Genomic DNA, 17,240 nt, shown 5'->3' on the forward strand with positions numbered 1-17,240 from the left:
GCCTAACCAAAGTTAATTGTGCAATTCAGCTAGAAACATCAAATACCTTCCTCTATCCAATATAAAATAAAAAATAGCACAATACTATGGGTATGACACCTGTGGGCCTACATTTCTATATGAAACCATGCATATGACTTTTCACTCTGAGCAAAATTCTGCTCAGGTACGAGCTGAGCTACTCAAAACTGGCTCCCTATGGATCCCACCAGCACCTAAAATTGGTTTCCTTTACATCACTATGAACATTTAAGGTTGTAAATTGTCTACCTCTTGACATAGCATAGCAGTGTGACTTGGGTCCCCCGAATTCTTTATGCTCTCCCATGCCACACTTGTCATAGCTGGAAGTCTCAAAGCACAGAAAGCCCTGCAGGGATACTCTCTCCATGCAGCTGTGCCTGAGGAATGAAGAGCCCCTTCTCAGAATGGCCATGGCAATGCCCCCAATGACTCTGGGTTTGTAGGAACAACAGCATTTGTAATGCAGAGGTATTCGCACCAATTTCCTACTTTTTTTTTAGATAAGTATTCCAAGTATATGGAACAATTTTATGTTACCTTTTGCTCCTTTTAAATATTAATCCTGCCAGAACACATTGTGTTGCCAGGTTCTGTGGAAGTGCACTCGACACTGCTGGATGTAACTTCTAGGTCAGTGATGGGGAGCCTTTTAGAGACCGAGTGCCCAAACTGCAACCCAAAACCCAGTTATGCATCGTAGAGTGCCGGGTGCGTGTGGCCCATTGGGTAGGTGTGGCTGCGGTGGTAACAGTGGGACTAAAAAGTTCAATCAATCAATTCCAACTTTGCAAGATTTTTTTTCCCCCGCGAGAAGTTGAAATAGACTGATTGAAACTTTTTTTTTTTGCACACGGCGGCGGAGGCCTAAAAAGGTTTTATAAAACCCAGCTGAAAGCCTAGGATTGGGGCGACGGTGCGCGTGCCCACAGAGAGGGCTCTGAGTGCCGTCTCTGACACCCGTGCCATAGGTTCGCCACCACTGTTCTAGGTCATTCTTAGCACCCAACCTTATAGCTTAGCCTCAGTGTGCCTACAGTTTGCCACCACAGAACACTTTATAGCCTAGCAGCTTATGGACTCCTAGTTTACATATTCATGTTCAGGCTCACATATTTTACACATTTTTTATATATGTATACACCTTTTATGCTCCTGTGCCATCTATTCCTGACCATATTCCTTCCTTGTGTTTTATGTTGGTCTATGATTGTAATAAAGATTGACTTGATTTTTAGACCTGTGCATGCTTTGAATTATACTGCAAGGATACTTCGAAATGCCAGAGATGCAAACCTAGCATCTGCCTGCAACTCTTAAGACAAGTTCCATCTTTTATTACCTTTTTTTCTTTGCCATCTTCCGGCGTCCCCAAATTGACTTTGCTTGTTTGAAAGACCCTGGGCACAGTGCTCACAGGACTCTAGGATGCTGCAACCATTGTAAATACATACCCGTTGCCAAGTGCCCAAATTTTGGTCACATGATAATGGGATTGCTGTGACTACAGTTGTAAATATGAGGAACAGTTCTAGGTAACTTTTTTTTAAACTCTATTGTAAATCTGAATAATTGTTAAGGATTACCTATATTCATAGAACAGTGATAGCATAGCTTCATCCCAGGCATAGTAACTTCCCAGAATTGTAGCATTTTGCCAAGGTATGGGACTGCTGCACTGATTGTACTTATCTAAAAAAATTTTCAGATGAATCCTGTTTATCGAATACAGTAGCTTGTGCTCATTCTAACAAAAACCATTCTTTTTCGCCTTACAAAAATTATTATCTAACTTAGCTCTATAACTGCAATTCTAGGGAGTGAACCAGAGACCTTTTGCACATAAAGCTGGTATGTGTAATATGTTGAATTAGGAAGGAAATTTAAAACTAATGGTTTAAAACAAGAGGCTCACATGGTTCAAATTCTGGATAAATATCTCTCATAAATAGATGGCCATACATATATAAAAAGAAGCAACATCAATTTTGTTATCAATAACTACCTTTATAGGGTTTTTTAAAATTCCTCTTTACTTATAATAAACGACACGCACATCAGTACTGGATCTCTTTGTTCCCTGTAATGAGAAAGAGAACTCACTTGTTCCACCTCCAGGACTAGTTAGAACCAATGAGGGATGTGGTGCTTCCATGCTTTTATGAAGTGTAGCCACAGCAATAATTTTCCGTTTATGGATGCATAGCTTAGTGACATCTTCATCTGCTTTGACATCTTCAGCTGTTCTTTGTGTTACAGCAACTCCAGGATCAAAATTAAATACCTTAAAATAATGTTGGAATCATACTGTTACATGGTAGTCCTAATTAAGATCACAGATACAACAGCTCCAGAAACTTTCTCTAATTCCTTCTAAAACTGGTCCATCAAATAAAATATGCTAAGTTTTTTTTTTAAAAAAAGAGTTGTCCTTCTAGAGCACACGGAGGGCAACCTATAACTGATATATGATGCACAAACCCTTTATTATAGACCTTAGAGACCCTTTTGACTTAGTGCTGGCAAATCTGTGGAATGTTCTGCTGTTTTAAGCATTCTTTCAATATTTTAAAGCCTCAGAACAAGCTTATGGTGGTTTCTCCCCCACCAAGTTGAGCACTCCAGATAGGGGGGATATCAATTTCCAGAATTCCCATCTAACTTTGGTTGTTGAGAATTTTGAAAATCGAAGTTCTTACATCTGGAAGTTGCTCAGATTGGAGAAGATTGGCTTAAAGCATTACATTAATTCTTCTGCCCTCCAAAAAACTCAACCACTCAACATACTAACAAAAACACTGACAGGGGAACAAGGAAAACTCTGGCTCATGAAAGGGGGGTGGGAGAGACAGGGAATTGTTGCCTACTTCTGATCCAGAAGATTATGATAACCGCAGGACCATTTGTTCTCCGCAAATTTTATTGATTCACTTAAAAGTGTAGTTTAAACATTATTCCTTACTATAGGATTTGTTTCTTCTATCTTGGATCATCAACACTTTTCTCCTTTATCTAGTATTTCTTGCAAACCATATTTCGAAATGTGGAAAAGAGTACAGCTATTTATTTTTAAAGGAACTTTGGAACACTATACTGTAGAACTTCGCAACTAAGAAAACTGATCTGACAAAGGTATGCTTCTGTACACTATTCTAACTGGCCAATCATGTTACTTTTTATGACAGGGGTGTCAAACTCAATTTCACTGAGGGCCGCATCAGCATTTCGGTTGCCCTCGGGGGGGCCGGGTGAGTGCGGCCTACTGGGTGGGTGTGGGTGGAGTGGGTGTGGCCTACTGGGTGGGCGTGGTCAGCTCTACATCATTTGCGTCAAGGGTGCCTGTGGGGGCCTGGGCAGGAATGGGACATATCTGAGAGTCTCTGGCAGAAAGGGATGGGACCAGGGCAGAGCCCATCAAGCCGGATATGTGAAGTAGGCGAGGGCCATTTGCTGGCCACTTCCAGGTGATGGTGCATTACTTCATTCCTCATAAAGGGTGACACCTCCCCAGCATGCACCCAGGGGGTGGGGCTGACACGGCAGGGGCTGGTTCCTCGCCGTTTCCAGACAGCCTTGTGGAGCTAAGACTGAATGCATTTCAGCATAGATGGCCACCACAAAATTGTACATTGGCTCCCGGCCGGCCTGGGCCAGGGCCAAGGCAGCGGGGCCCGTTCCCTCACTGTTTCCAGGATGGCTTCGCGGGCCACATGAAACCACTTCGCGGGCTGCATCCAGCCCCCAGGCCTTGTGTTTGACATGTCTGTTTTATGATATTAGTTTGTGTTCAATTCAAAAATATCCCAATATTTAAATTTTATTTCACTTATTTCATTTATCTGCATCGTCAACATCTATCGTCCTCAGCCAGGAAGGATAATACCTTCTTATAATATATAGGGAGATAGTGGTACTTAAAATCTAATACATTTTATGTTAGTTTTTCTTTTAGCAAATTCAAATATCTAATTTTACCTTAGGAAGGATGAGAGGACATTCTAAACCACACTTGCATGTTCCATCAGTCAACAGGTATGTTTTAACCTGCTCCAAACAGGACAATAAAGACCCACTAGGACTGAAAGAATAAAACATGTAACAAATCTATATCAATTAGTGTTAGAAATACTTTATGTTAACAGTTCAAAGAGCAGATTAGAAAACAATAACAGGCAACATAATTCATATATGTCAAGATAATTTCCATTTAGAACAGCATTTTTAACCTATTTTTCTCTGACCTTCATTTTACAACAAGCATTCAAAGCTTGATATTTCAGTTCTTCTGAATACTGTGACTATCACCTGTTAACTTATAATGAATACAGTATGCATATGTTATTACATATTTAATATATAATTTGAATATGGGGTTATTCTTAAGCCACTAAAGATTATTTTGACAATTGTGCATGTTTTTTTTCCAAATCTTATTTTCTATTTCATTATTTCTTGTCCTTGAATGTTAAATGGTCCAGTTGTTTGGGAATCAGGTGGCTTCCAAATCTAATAAAATAAATAAATTTAATGTATAGATGTATTGTGGAACTATTGTTCAGTTATTTCAGACAGAGAAGTAAGCTCATATTTTATATTGGGAGAATCTCTTTCTCGCACACACACAGACACACACACATACAGACACACACACACCAGTTTCAAGCTCCTATATCACATCATTGTTTCTAACCAATATCACTAACCTACTGCAAGATCCCTTCAGAAACCACACACTTTTTTCAGAGGTATAAGATCTGAGGAAAAAATGAAATGCAATTTGGATAGTAATGTAATCTATGAGGGAAATGGTTTTGGAATGCTTTTGCTTAGATCAGGCGTATCCAACCTGTAGCCCAGGGCTGCATGCGGTCTTAGACACCTGGGAGTGTGGCTCCACAAGATAATTAAAAAATAAAGTAAGTTTATTATTTATATACATTAACACTATTATATATTTTACATGTGGTCCAAGACAATTTCTCTTTACTCAATGCAGCCCAAATAAGCCAAAAGGTTGGACAACCATGTCTTAGACTACATGTAGCGACAAGTTGTATATAGCTACTGGATGAATCAGCATAAGGCAAACAGTAAATGGAAAAATGTCTGGAGTGCGATCCATTTGATCTATTCGCCCTCCTCAAACAGTGACAGTTTACTTTGGGATATATGCAGAGTACTCCCAAGCAAGCTGTTGCTTAATTGGAATTGGAACAAAAGAGGCTCTCCTCTCCTGTTCTTCTGTTGTTCAGAAGTCTCCAAATTCTGTCTGCTACTTGTATCCAGCTGAATTCTGTGATTGCTGATATCTTGCCCTTCCACCATCTTATGGGGTAGGAAGGATCCTGTCCCTTAGAGCAGGGCTTTTCAACCCGTGGTACGCATACCATTGGTGGTACTTTGGCACAAGGCAGGTGGTACACGTACAACGGGTTGAAAAGCACTGTAAAACAAAGTGTAAAAAAAGTGTAAAAGTGGATGAGTTGAAGTAGCGGCAGCGGCCGTGAGGCCTGGGGGTGGCCGGCAGTTGCACACAGTCTTCCAGCAGAGATTCAGCTGGAGCTACGGTGTTGCCGGGATTCTGCTGAGAGCCCAGGATTGGCGCATGTAGCTCCAGGTGATTGGCATTTCAAGCGCACCCAGAAGAGAAAAGGAGGGGGAGGGGGAGAGAGAGGATATAGAAGGAGGAGAATGGGGGAGAGAAGATATAAAAGGAAGAGGAGGAAGAGAAGAGGAGAGGATATAAAAGGAGGAGGGGGGAAGAAGAGAGGATATAAAAGGAGGAGTAAAACCGGTACTTTTTTCCTTTTTTTTAATGGTTTGTAACATTTTATTAGATTATAGAATAAAATACAAAAAATCAAAAGCAAATAGTAGGACACAGTGGGGAGAAAAAAGGAAAAGAAATGTGAGGGGGAGAAGGGAAAAAGAAAAGAAACTTTTCAGTACTCTTCAATATCTTCATAAATGACTTAGATGAGGGAATAGAAGAAGAACTCATCAAACTTGCAGATGACACCAAACTGACAGGAGTAGTCAAGACCCCAGAAGACAAACTCAGGATCCAAAAAGATCTTGGCAAACTTGAACAATGGGCCCTATTCAACAAAATGAACTTTAATGTGGAGAAAAGTAAAGTTTTACATTTAGGCAGGAAAAATCAAAGGTACAAGTACAGATTGGGCGAGACCTGGCTTAAAAACAGTAACTGTGAGAGGGACCTTGGACTCCTAGTGGATGATCACTTGACTATGAGCCAGCAGTGTGCAGCAGCAGCCAAAAAAGCTAATACAATCCTGGGTTGTATAAACAGAGGCATAGAATTAAGATCACGCGAAGTATTAGTACCGCTTTATAAAACCCTAGTGAGGCCACACCTGGAATATTGCAGCCAATTTTGGTCACCATACTACAAAAAAAAAGTTGAGAGTTTGGAAAAAAATTCAGAGAAGAGCAAATAAGATGATCAAAGGCCTGGAGACTAAAACATACGAAGAACAGCTACGGGACTTGGGCTTGGCTAGTCTAAAGAAAAGAAAAAATAGGGGAGACATAGCAGTATTCCAGTATTTGAGGGGCTGCCACAAAAAAGAGGGGGTCACGTTATTCTCCAAAGCACCAAAGGGAAGGATGAGAAACAATGGTTGGAAACTGATCAAAGAGAGAAACAACCTGGAATTAAGGAGAAACTTCCTGATGGTGAGGACAATTAACCAGTGAAACAGTTTGCCTCAGAAATCGTGGGCGCTCCATCACTGGAGGTTTTTAAGAAAAGACTAAACAGTCACTTGTCTGAGATAGTCTAGGTTCTCCTGCTTGAGCAGAGGGCTGGAGTAGAAGACCTCCAAGGTCCCTTCCAGTTCTATTGTATTCTGTTCTGTGATCATTGGCTGCAAGGATGCTACAGCAGCCATAACTTCAGGTACAGGTTGTCTCTTTGTTTAGCACTGTCATAATTTTGAATGGTCGCTGAATGGATGGTTCTAAGTCAAGGACTACCCGTAACATGATGAATTATTGTTGGAATTGGATGTTGCCTAATTTAGGTAACACTTCTTGTGGTACTCTAATAAAACATGGGAACATAAATTACGTAAGTATAAGCTATTCAAATAAATATAGCTCCATTGAAAAATATAATATAAATGGAATCTCCTTTTAATTGTGTAAAATTTGAAACTTCTAGGAGTCATTTTCATTTGCTTTTAAGTATTATTTCATGTTTTTGCAAAATTCCATTCTTTTCTCCATTATATTATTTGCACCGTTCCTTCCAAATGTACTGTTGAAGAAAATTATGTACTGCTTTATATCTGGTACAGTAAACTAATCACAGATCAGTTATTGCTATATAAGTCAAATGAATCTGAAAGATTACTAAAGCTGATAGTATAACTGCTATTCTGACTATGCCATACCATATGCCCCAAGGATGCAAAGTTTAAAATTGTTTACCATACCGATCAGCTGGCAATTATCCAAGTCCTTTGCCAAAAATATAATGGATTTTATACTTGTGCCAAATTCTAGAAACACTTGACAGAGAAGTGATAATATAAATGTTTGGTCATAGAAAAATAGAGTCAGGTTTTCAATCTGTGGATACTAGATTTATTGCTTAGCCTCTACTGCAGATTATGCAGTTGTTGCCATAAAGTTAGATTATATCTATTAAAACCAAGACATACAGTAACAGTATTGTACACTGCTCAAATGGAGTTCATTGGAATAAATTCAATACATGTTATTTTACACAATGTAATATATCATAATATAAATATCTATGTTCATGTGACTGAAATTATCTCACATGCTAGTAAAGTAATTCTCAATATTTTACAATCCAAACTTCATCCACACATGGAATGAAAGCCAACATATCTATAAACTGGATTCAAAAGAGGCAGAGACACTAGACATCAGCTTGCTAATAAGTGACGGATAATGGAAAAGACTAGAGAATTCCAAAATTGTGGCTATTTTGGCTCGCGTGTGTAGACTATCACAGATTGTAGTTAGCCCTTAAATACTGATATACCAAGTCACCTCATTTGCTTATTGAAAATGTATGATGACCAATAAACAAAAAAATGGATCATGGAGCAACAACTTAATGGTTCACAAAAGGAAAAAGACTGTGCCAAAGTTATATATTGTCATTTCATTTTTTTAACTTGTATGCAGAACGTATCATGAGAAGTGTTAGACTCAGTGCTTTTTTTCTAAAAAAAAAAAAAAAGGTGCCGGAACTCACACACATCATACAACCTGCCTTGCCTACAAGGTTCCAACCAAAAAAGGTGCTGGAACTCCATTCTGGGCGTTCTATGAGAAAAAAAGCCCTGGTTAGACTATAAGAGAAATTAGGATTACAATTGCGGGGAGAAACATCAACTACCTCAGATACGCTGATGGTACCACTTTGATGGTAGGATCAATGGAAGAATTAAGGCATCCCTTTTGTTGAAGGTGAAAGAAAAGAGTGCAAAAGCTGGTCTGCTCTTTGATATTAAAAAAAAGCATTGAGATTATGTCAACTGGCAATGCCAATACAAATAGAGAAAAAGTTGAAAAGCTAACAGACTTTATTTTCTTAGTGTCAAAAACTCACAGGGACGATGACTGTGGCGTGAAATACAGAGGCTTGGGAGATGACAGATCTAGACAAAATGCTGAAGTGCAGAGATAGCACATTGATAAGAAAGGCATATATAGTTAAGGCTGTGTTTTACTTGTAACACATGCCCACGAAAACTGGGCAATCAGAAAGGCTGAAGGAAGGAAAATGGCTATTTTTGAATTTTGTGCAGGATAAAACTATACAGAATACCTTGGACTAGAAGAAGAATATATAATTCAATACTAGATGAAGTAAAGTCTAACTGCTCAATGGAAGCAGTAATAATGAACTAAACCATAAATATTTTGGACACATAACACAAAGACAAGAACCACTGGAAAAGACTCTGATGCCTCAAAAAATCAAAGGCAATTTAAAAAAGAAACTAGCAAAAGACATTGATGACAGAAGCAGCAGCTTATAAGAACACAAAGAAATAGTTTCAGACAGACAATCTTTGCATCAGGCCATAAGAGCCACAATACATATTTGCCCTCATTTAGCAAATATCTCGTTTACAACATATAGTTATGACGATGATGAAAAAGTAACTTTGTGACTAATTTTTGCATTTATGATCATCAAATGTCTGTAAAGGAAATTGAAGTAAGCACATTTGCTATTTCACATACAGCCTTCTTCACTTAAGGACCGAGTTGCTAAATGAGGATTACCTATAACTCTATCCCTAGTTATGTATGCTCAGTAATGTAATAAAAAATTGCCTCGTTAGATTTTGTTTTTGAAAGCAGTAACATTCAGGAATAGAAAGCTATATACAGGCACCAGCATATAAATTAGAAAGTTTAATTTGTAGGATAACACCATACAGTTAAGCTAATTTAATAGCCTTAACATGCAAAATGAAACAATAACTGAAAATGACATGAGGTAGCATGCAACACGATTCATAGCATATGATTTCTTTTCATGTACTGTATTAATTTTGATTCTTTTTTTTCCAGATTTCCATGTCTTGGTATATGTCAATGACATATTCGATACAAAGACACTGACTTTATAGCAAAGGGAAAATAATTTCTTTATTTGGTTAATAACTAACCTTAAACACATTCTTGCCCCTAACTTTTTGTTTCTTCCCTTTTTAAAATGTGGATGGGAGAGAATGCCATTATTAAGTCAAGATGAAATGTCTCATTTTCTTTTTTCTTCCATTTCAAGAAATGAGTGGGAATAATGAACCAAATACTTCAATCGCTATTTTGAATCTTGCTGGATATTGCCCTTGTAATAAAAGAATAGGCAAAGACATCAGGTTTGTTGAAATATTTGGAATGATGGTGATGATGTGTCATAGATACTCTCAGAAGATTGTTCCAGTGTAAGACTCACAGGTTAACCAACTGACTACCGTCGTAATCACATCAAGTCAAACACATCTGCTGACCAGAAAGCAACCTCGCTATGCTGCTCAGAGCTACCCAGCATGCTTCCTTCCACTCTTAAAAAAAATCTTTATTTTAAGGGGTTGGCATAGATTTAATAAAATATAAAACCCTACCCTTAGTTTTACTTCTTAAGAACAACGACACAGGTAGTCCTTGACTTACGACCACAATTGAGCCCAATATTTCTGTTACTAAATGAAGCATGGTTAAGTGAGTTTTGCTCCATTTTACCATATTAGATTTTCCATTTTTTCCTTTTTATAATACTTGTTATAAGACTATATCTACTGGCAAACTGCTTCTCACAAATACCCAATTATCTTCTCCTTTTAATGAGGACATTGCCAGTGTATTCACTATTTCCATTTAAATTCTATTTTTTAACAATCTCCCTTGTCACTTCAGCCAATGCCCATTTTGTAATATCTTCTGTAATCTAAAAGATCTTTTAACTTATAATTTCAAATGAGACATTAACTATGTTTTGATAGCGATAACATTCATATTTATCACAACCAAATGTAGTATTAATAATTATTATAACAAGAGTTTACTTTTCCCCAATTTCTTCATTTTCTCAACTATGTTAGTTTCTGGATTTATGTAGTTAAAAAAAAACCTATTCAGATATTTCATGGACATTTTATATTACTTTTTCCTGATATGTGCATTTTATATGTAATTTTCCTACTCTGCACTTTTAGTAAGCAATTTTGCCTTATAAAATGCGTTTTTTCTGCAAAACTTGCAATAAATATATACTTTGTGTAGGGATTTCTAATTGCAAACCACATTATAAAATGGCAAAGAAATGCTTCAACTGAGATATATTTACAGAAAAATTGGGAGGAAATACATGTACTGTTTATTTCTAATTGCAATTCTGTCTCTAATTAATACTATTTAACACTGTTCTTGAAAAGGTACAAGAGAAAAAAGAAGCCGTAGAAGCAGGGTGAAGAGCAAAAATGAAATTTTGTAAAATTTTACTAATAATAATCAAGAATGTAACAAATTTGTACTATAAGGCAGTTCAACATAGATCCTAGTCCTCTTCCATTTTTATTTCAAAATCTAGAACAAACAGAAGAGTACTTTAGCAAATCAGCACTATCACAGAACATTAGTTTTACCACTAAATCATCGTATTAAATAAGCAAAATAAAACACTGCAAATTTTAAATGGAATGTACTTAGGTATATGATATTTATTTCAATATTGGTAGCTGATTTAGACACATAATTCTAGCTTGTTTGTGAATGGTGCTGTTACATTAGCCAGGAAACTAATTCTAGCTTAATAAAGAGTTTGTTTGTCTGCCTGCCTGCCTGCTTATGTCTGTCTGTCTCTGTCTGTCTATCTGTCTGTTTGTCTATCGATCGATCGATCGTATGGCATTGTTACATTAGCCAGAAGATTACAATGCTAATGCATAGTAGTTTGGCTGCCGGTTTACTAGCTCTGATACAGTAGGTACATACTTGCGTGCGTTCTACTGTGTGCCACAAGAGGGTGAGCTAGCTTCTGAACCAGAAAGACAAGTGGCTTTTCTTGCAGCGCCATTCAAGGCCCTTCTTCCTCCACAGAAGCTGCCTTGCAAATGAGAGTCGCAACTGGGAAGGTTCAGTACCAGCAGGATTCTAACTGCCACACAAAGCACCAACTTTTCTTGTACTCACATAGAACATGCTTTTGAACTGCTAAGTGGGTAGGGGCTGAGGCAAGTGGTGGGAGCTCACCCTATCATGCGATGCTAGGACCTGAACTGCGGGAAGAGAGACCATCTCCAGCATCATTAAGCCACTGAGCTACCACGCCTCTTAGTAAAGAATTTACTAAATAGCAAACAAGTGGTAGGCCCTTATGTTTTTTATACTAGCGATAGTGAAACTTTTGGGCTCAGTGTGTCAAAAAATTGGAAAATGTCTTACAAGGTAGTCTTCAATTTAGGACTACAACTGAGCCCAACATTTATGTTGCTAAGTGAGAAATTTTTAAGTGAGTTTCGCCCCGTTTTACAACTTTTCTTGCGACATTTGTTAAGAGAATCGTAGCAGTTGTTAACTTAGTAACATGCTTGTTAACTGAATCTGGTTTCCCCATTGACTTTTTCTGTCAGAAGGTTGCAAAAAGTGATCGCATGACTCAGGGACACTGCAACCCATCATAAATGTGAGTCAGTTGTCAAGCATCCGAATGTAAATCATGTGACCATGGGGATGCTGCAATGTTTCACACTTATTAATAAGATATAGATATAGTGTGAAAAGTGGTCACTTTTTTCAGTGCTGTTGGAGCTTTGAATGATCACCAAGCGAACGGTTGTAAGTTACGGACTCTCTGTACTTGACTTTGTTGGTGTGTCATATCTCCCCCCCCCAAGCAAAAGAGAAACCCTATCTCCCCTCTATCCAGACAACACTGAACAATAGCACTAGGTGGCAATGCTGAAGCTGAGACCGAATTGAGGCCTAGGCCTTAACTTCAGCCCTCGAACCACCACTGCCAGTCAAAAAAGTCTACTTCACCCTGATCACCAAGGCATGCAAGCTTTCCATTGCATCATATAGTAAGAAAAAACTTCGTAACCAGACTTGTATTTGCTGCAAAGGAAACTGGAAACTTCTTTTTATTCTTTTTTCCTTCATTTCTTTTTCTTTCTTTCTTTCTTTCTTTCTTTCTTTCTTTCTTTCTTTCTTTCTTTCTTTTTCTTTTCTTCCTTCCTTTCTTTCCTTCCTTCTTTCATTCTTTCTTTCTCTTTCCTTCCTTCCTTTCTTTCCTTCCTTCCTTCTTTCATTCTTTATTAGTTTGTGTTAGCTGTGTTAGTTTAAAAACTCATATATTAAGATGCACAATGAAAAATTAAGACAATGCTAAATAAAAAAGTCTTGCAATAAAAATTATCAAATCAATGTTCATACTGAACGAATAAATCAAACGTATAAAAAAACTCTACTTGAATATTTTGGTTTAGCTTAGCATTCAGTATTTTAATGGATTTTACAATGTTATTTTATTAGGTCATTTTTCATATGACCTAATAAAGACTTCTGATAAATGTGTTGTGTTTATTGTACATTCTAATAAACTTCAACTTATGAATACTAATGTACCCCTCTTTTTTTGCTTTTTAAAAGATATCTTATAAACAGCATGTCTGTTTTTGAATGCAAGAAGAAAAATATATTTGGTCTCAATAATGGTTTAGATCAGTGGTTCTCAACCTTTTTAATGCCGCGACCCCCAACCGGTTGTAAGTCGAGGACTAACCGGTCGTAAGTCGAGGACTAAACCGGTCGTAAATTGAGGACTACAAAACCGGTCGTAAGTCGAGGACTTTCCCTGCCCGGGAGCGCCATGTATGCGTGGTTCCGCCCCCTGCGCCGGCCGAGGCGTAGCTGGCAAGTGGCAGAGACAGAGCAGGCCGACCACCAGCTGGCCCAGCCCAAGGGAGGTAAGGCACCCGCCGGAAAAGGGGAAAAAAATGGCAGACAGCCTTGCTTGGCGACCCCCGTGAAATGGTCGATCGACCCCAAATGGGGTCGCGACCCATAGGTTGAGAACTGCTGGTTTAGATAGATACAAGTTTGATTTTGTAAAAATAAACCCATTGTTTATAGGCTTTTGTTGCCTTATTTCTCCTGAAACTTTAAACAATTTCCCTTTCCTGAAACATATAGCTCACTATTCTGATAACATTTTCTAGATATGCATACACATGGTTGTAAGCCTCAGTTTTCCAGACATTTAACAACATTTAGAAATTGACTTAATCAGCAGATGGTTCATAGATAGGACTACGCAAGATTAATCATTTCCACTGCAGAGAAGAATAAAGCCATATAAACACAGAAGATTACCCACGGCAGTATGTAAAAATCAAAACATGAATAGAAGTCTACATTCCTGAGTTTAACTCCTAGACTTTTTCTTTCTGCATTTCTAAGCCAATAGTTTGGAGAACTTGTGGGCCACTTGTTGCTTCAAAATACAGCAATCATGTGGAAGTGAGGAATTTTACACAGGCCTAAACTCAGGTATCAATCTCTTCTCCTTTTGCTCATGTGCCCAGAAGAAACTTCCCTGCCACAAGTGCCACATGAAGACAAGTCCCTTCTATCATGGATACAAAGAGAGAAGCTCCTGAACATTCTGCATGTAAAGAAACTGGTCAAATCTGAACCAGAAAGAAACTTTAATTCTACAATACTCTCAATGTATTTTCAGTATTATGAAATTTGAGTATAATATGTTTATATAATGTTCTTGGAAGACACACGTGGTTTCAGCTAAGAAACCCTTAATTTTTTCCTGCTGGATCAGGACAAGTAGCCATCTTAAATTTACCACTTTTCAGATTTGATAAATGTTTACTTTGAGCATACAGTTCACAACATTCAAAAATGTAAAATCTACCCATTTAGAGGCAGTAGACTATCCAATTTGAGGAATGGAACTTTTTTTTTTTTTTTTGCAAATATCCAAAACCAAGCAGGACTGTAGGATGCTTCAAATATGGGTGTTAAAATGTTTCTTAACTTAATGGATAGAAAAAATTGTTACACTGAGGACATTCACCATCCACACATTGATGTATATGACTTGTCAGCCTCTTTTATTATGTCAGTTTTCCACAGTGTGGTATTCAGTGATTCCCAACGTTATCACTTGGGTTGTACATGATTATATGCCCTATTTGTTTCTTAAGCACATTTATGGCAGATAATAATAGCTGTAAAGTTTCAGACATTTAAACCTATGAGAAAATACAAACATGACTTTTAAGTGATATATTAACAACAGATTTTTAATGGGGGCTTTTTTGTTTTTCATGCCCTCGAACGAATACAATTTATTCCCCACAAGTCAACTTAATTATTAAATAATGTTAATTATTAGCTGTGGAGCTTTTCGAATGCCCTTTTAATAATCTCTTTCTGCATTAAAAGGCTCATGATACATTGGAATTTTAAATATTTTTGTAAGAAGATATTAGTGCTGTTTCTTTGAACTTTTATGTTCTACAAAGTTATTAAATATGTTCCATCAGCAGCTTCTCTGTTTAATCTGTATTTAGAAACTGCAGAAAATATTTTCACCCAGGTTTATCCGCACTTTTTAAAAAAACACAAATCAGTTCTTCTTAATATAGAGGCTACTTGAAAAAGTGATCTAAGCAGGTTTGTGGACAGAGTTAATTTTAGACATTTTGTTTTATCATTGCTTTCTCAGGATAGTAGAGATTACTGTTTATGGGCGTAAGAGTCATCTATTATTTTCCTGCCAATTCAGCAACTCTTATTCCACAAAACTCTGCCGATGAAGGCATTTTCAGCCAAGTTACATATCTGCATACTTACCTAATATAAAGGACTCCATTTTGATCCACCCTCCGTTGCCAACCAACTGGGACTTGTACTGCTGGCAGCCCTCCATCCTTGTCCCCACTGTCACATTCCTTGCTTCCATTCATTTTTCTGATTAAGCTTATGATTCTTCAAAGATATCAACGGGAAGATGATATCCTTATTCTAAAAATCATCATGGCCTTCGGGAGGTGGCCATACAGCACAGTAATTCCCAGGGTGTACAAAGTGCATTGGAAGGCTCTGTCTCAGTTCATAAAGTCGACCATTTTTGTTGCTGTTGTTGACAAGTCAATTGCCCATTCTGAACCAAGGCAGTTATGAAATGCGTTAGTCCTTATGTAGTCATAAGGATATCCTAGATAGGTAAAAACAAGTATTTCCAACTTGGGAAAATCATAATCCATCAATTTTCTGTCACTGGCAACAAAGGGACAAAATGTTTATTCCTAGTTCCATAGCACAACTCCAAGCTTGCTGACTAAGCTAATTTGTATTTTGAGAAATTAACTCCCATTTTTACAGATGTACGGCAACTAATACCTCCAGGTATTCAATCCTTTTCATATGCCACATTCTTTTTGTTTTCTCATGCTCTTCCATTCATTGTCCAAGGTACTCCTGGACACTTCTTCTGATTCTCTCATGATGATACAACTTCAAGATGAAAGCCTGAGAAGAGAACATAAACAGCTGAATATAATTATCATTAAAAAAAAAGGAAGTTAGGTATGCGCATTTTACATTTGTTCTGTTTGGGATATTAAATAGCTCATTAAATAGGAATTCTTTTCCTCTCGGTCTCTTTGCACAATACAACATAGTCTGATGAACTATCATTTTGGGTTTACACAAATGGGATTTGTATCCCACCACAAGCTTTAGTTAGAGAGTTGGCTTTATGCAAACCAAAACAATGGATGTTTCAGATTTACAGGACATAATAAATCTGAAATAATAGTCCAAATTCACAAGCTGCTTTGCTACAGTCTCTTTCTATCCCAGAGCTGGCACGAGATCATCATGACCTACCCCCCGACCTACGTACAACTACGGACCTGCGCCTCTTCCGCCAAGCCTTGAAAACCCATCTATTCCATGCGGCTGGCCTGGCGTAGTTTTGATTGTGTTTTGGTAGGGGTTTTTATATGGGGTATTTTAGAGCAGGCTTTTTATTTAATATTTATTGTGATTTTTATTATTGCCTGTTCACTGCCCTGAGTCCCGTAAGGGAGATAGAGCGGTATATAAATTTAAATAATCAATCAATCAATCAATCAATCACACCTCCCTAAATTTTGCTGTCCCCACAGTGCACCTTACAATGCATATGGAATGGATCTCTGCTATACTGCTATTCGTACAGTTTTAATGCAGGATATTCCAACAACTGTGATTTGTAGTTGCCACAGGTGAAATTCTAGATTTGCCTAATATTATCCACTACATGGAGATTCCTCCAAAAGGCATGTTCAAGGATTGTGAATTTGGCCTCCTGCTTTTAGATCCATGCCCTTCCTGGCTTGTTAAAGCAGCCCGAGGAGGGACGGCAGTGTGTGAGTGAGTTCTGATGGTGGTTAATTCTTTGAGTGAGGGTGTTACTCCTTTGCCTCTTAAAGTGGCTTTTGTTCATCTTTTATCCTCAAGAAGCCACCACCAAATCTCACCATTCGGGATAATTGTGTTCCAGTCTCTTATCTCCCTTATCTCTTTTCTAGGTAGTAGAAAAGGTGGTTGCACAACAGCTTCAGAGACCCTTGGAGGAAATGGATTATCTTGATCCTTTCAGGCAAGATTCAGATATGGGATGGGATGGAGATGGT

General features: G+C 37.9%; 1 protein-coding gene across 1 annotated transcript in view; it reads right to left on the bottom strand.

Annotated features, from left to right (window-relative positions):
* MBD5 (methyl-CpG binding domain protein 5) overlaps positions 1 to 16,000 on the bottom strand; it is a 41,716-nt gene extending 25,716 nt beyond the window's left edge. Inside the window, exons 1-4 of the mRNA XM_015823775.1 lie at positions 15,412 to 16,000; positions 3,997 to 4,099; positions 2,125 to 2,305; positions 84 to 99 (exon numbers count right to left, since the gene is read on the bottom strand). Of these exons, the coding sequence (XP_015679261.1) occupies positions 84 to 99; positions 2,125 to 2,305; positions 3,997 to 4,099; positions 15,412 to 15,524 (413 nt within the window). The 5' untranslated portion in view covers positions 15,525 to 16,000. The remainder of the gene's footprint in view (positions 1 to 83; positions 100 to 2,124; positions 2,306 to 3,996; positions 4,100 to 15,411) is intronic.
* Between the last annotated feature and the right edge of the window lie 1,240 nt (positions 16,001 to 17,240).

Source organism: Protobothrops mucrosquamatus, unplaced genomic scaffold, assembly GCF_001527695.2.
Source record: "Protobothrops mucrosquamatus isolate PMUCROS unplaced genomic scaffold, P.Mucros_1.0 scaffold1981, whole genome shotgun sequence".
Lineage (NCBI taxonomy): Eukaryota > Metazoa > Chordata > Lepidosauria > Squamata > Viperidae > Protobothrops > Protobothrops mucrosquamatus.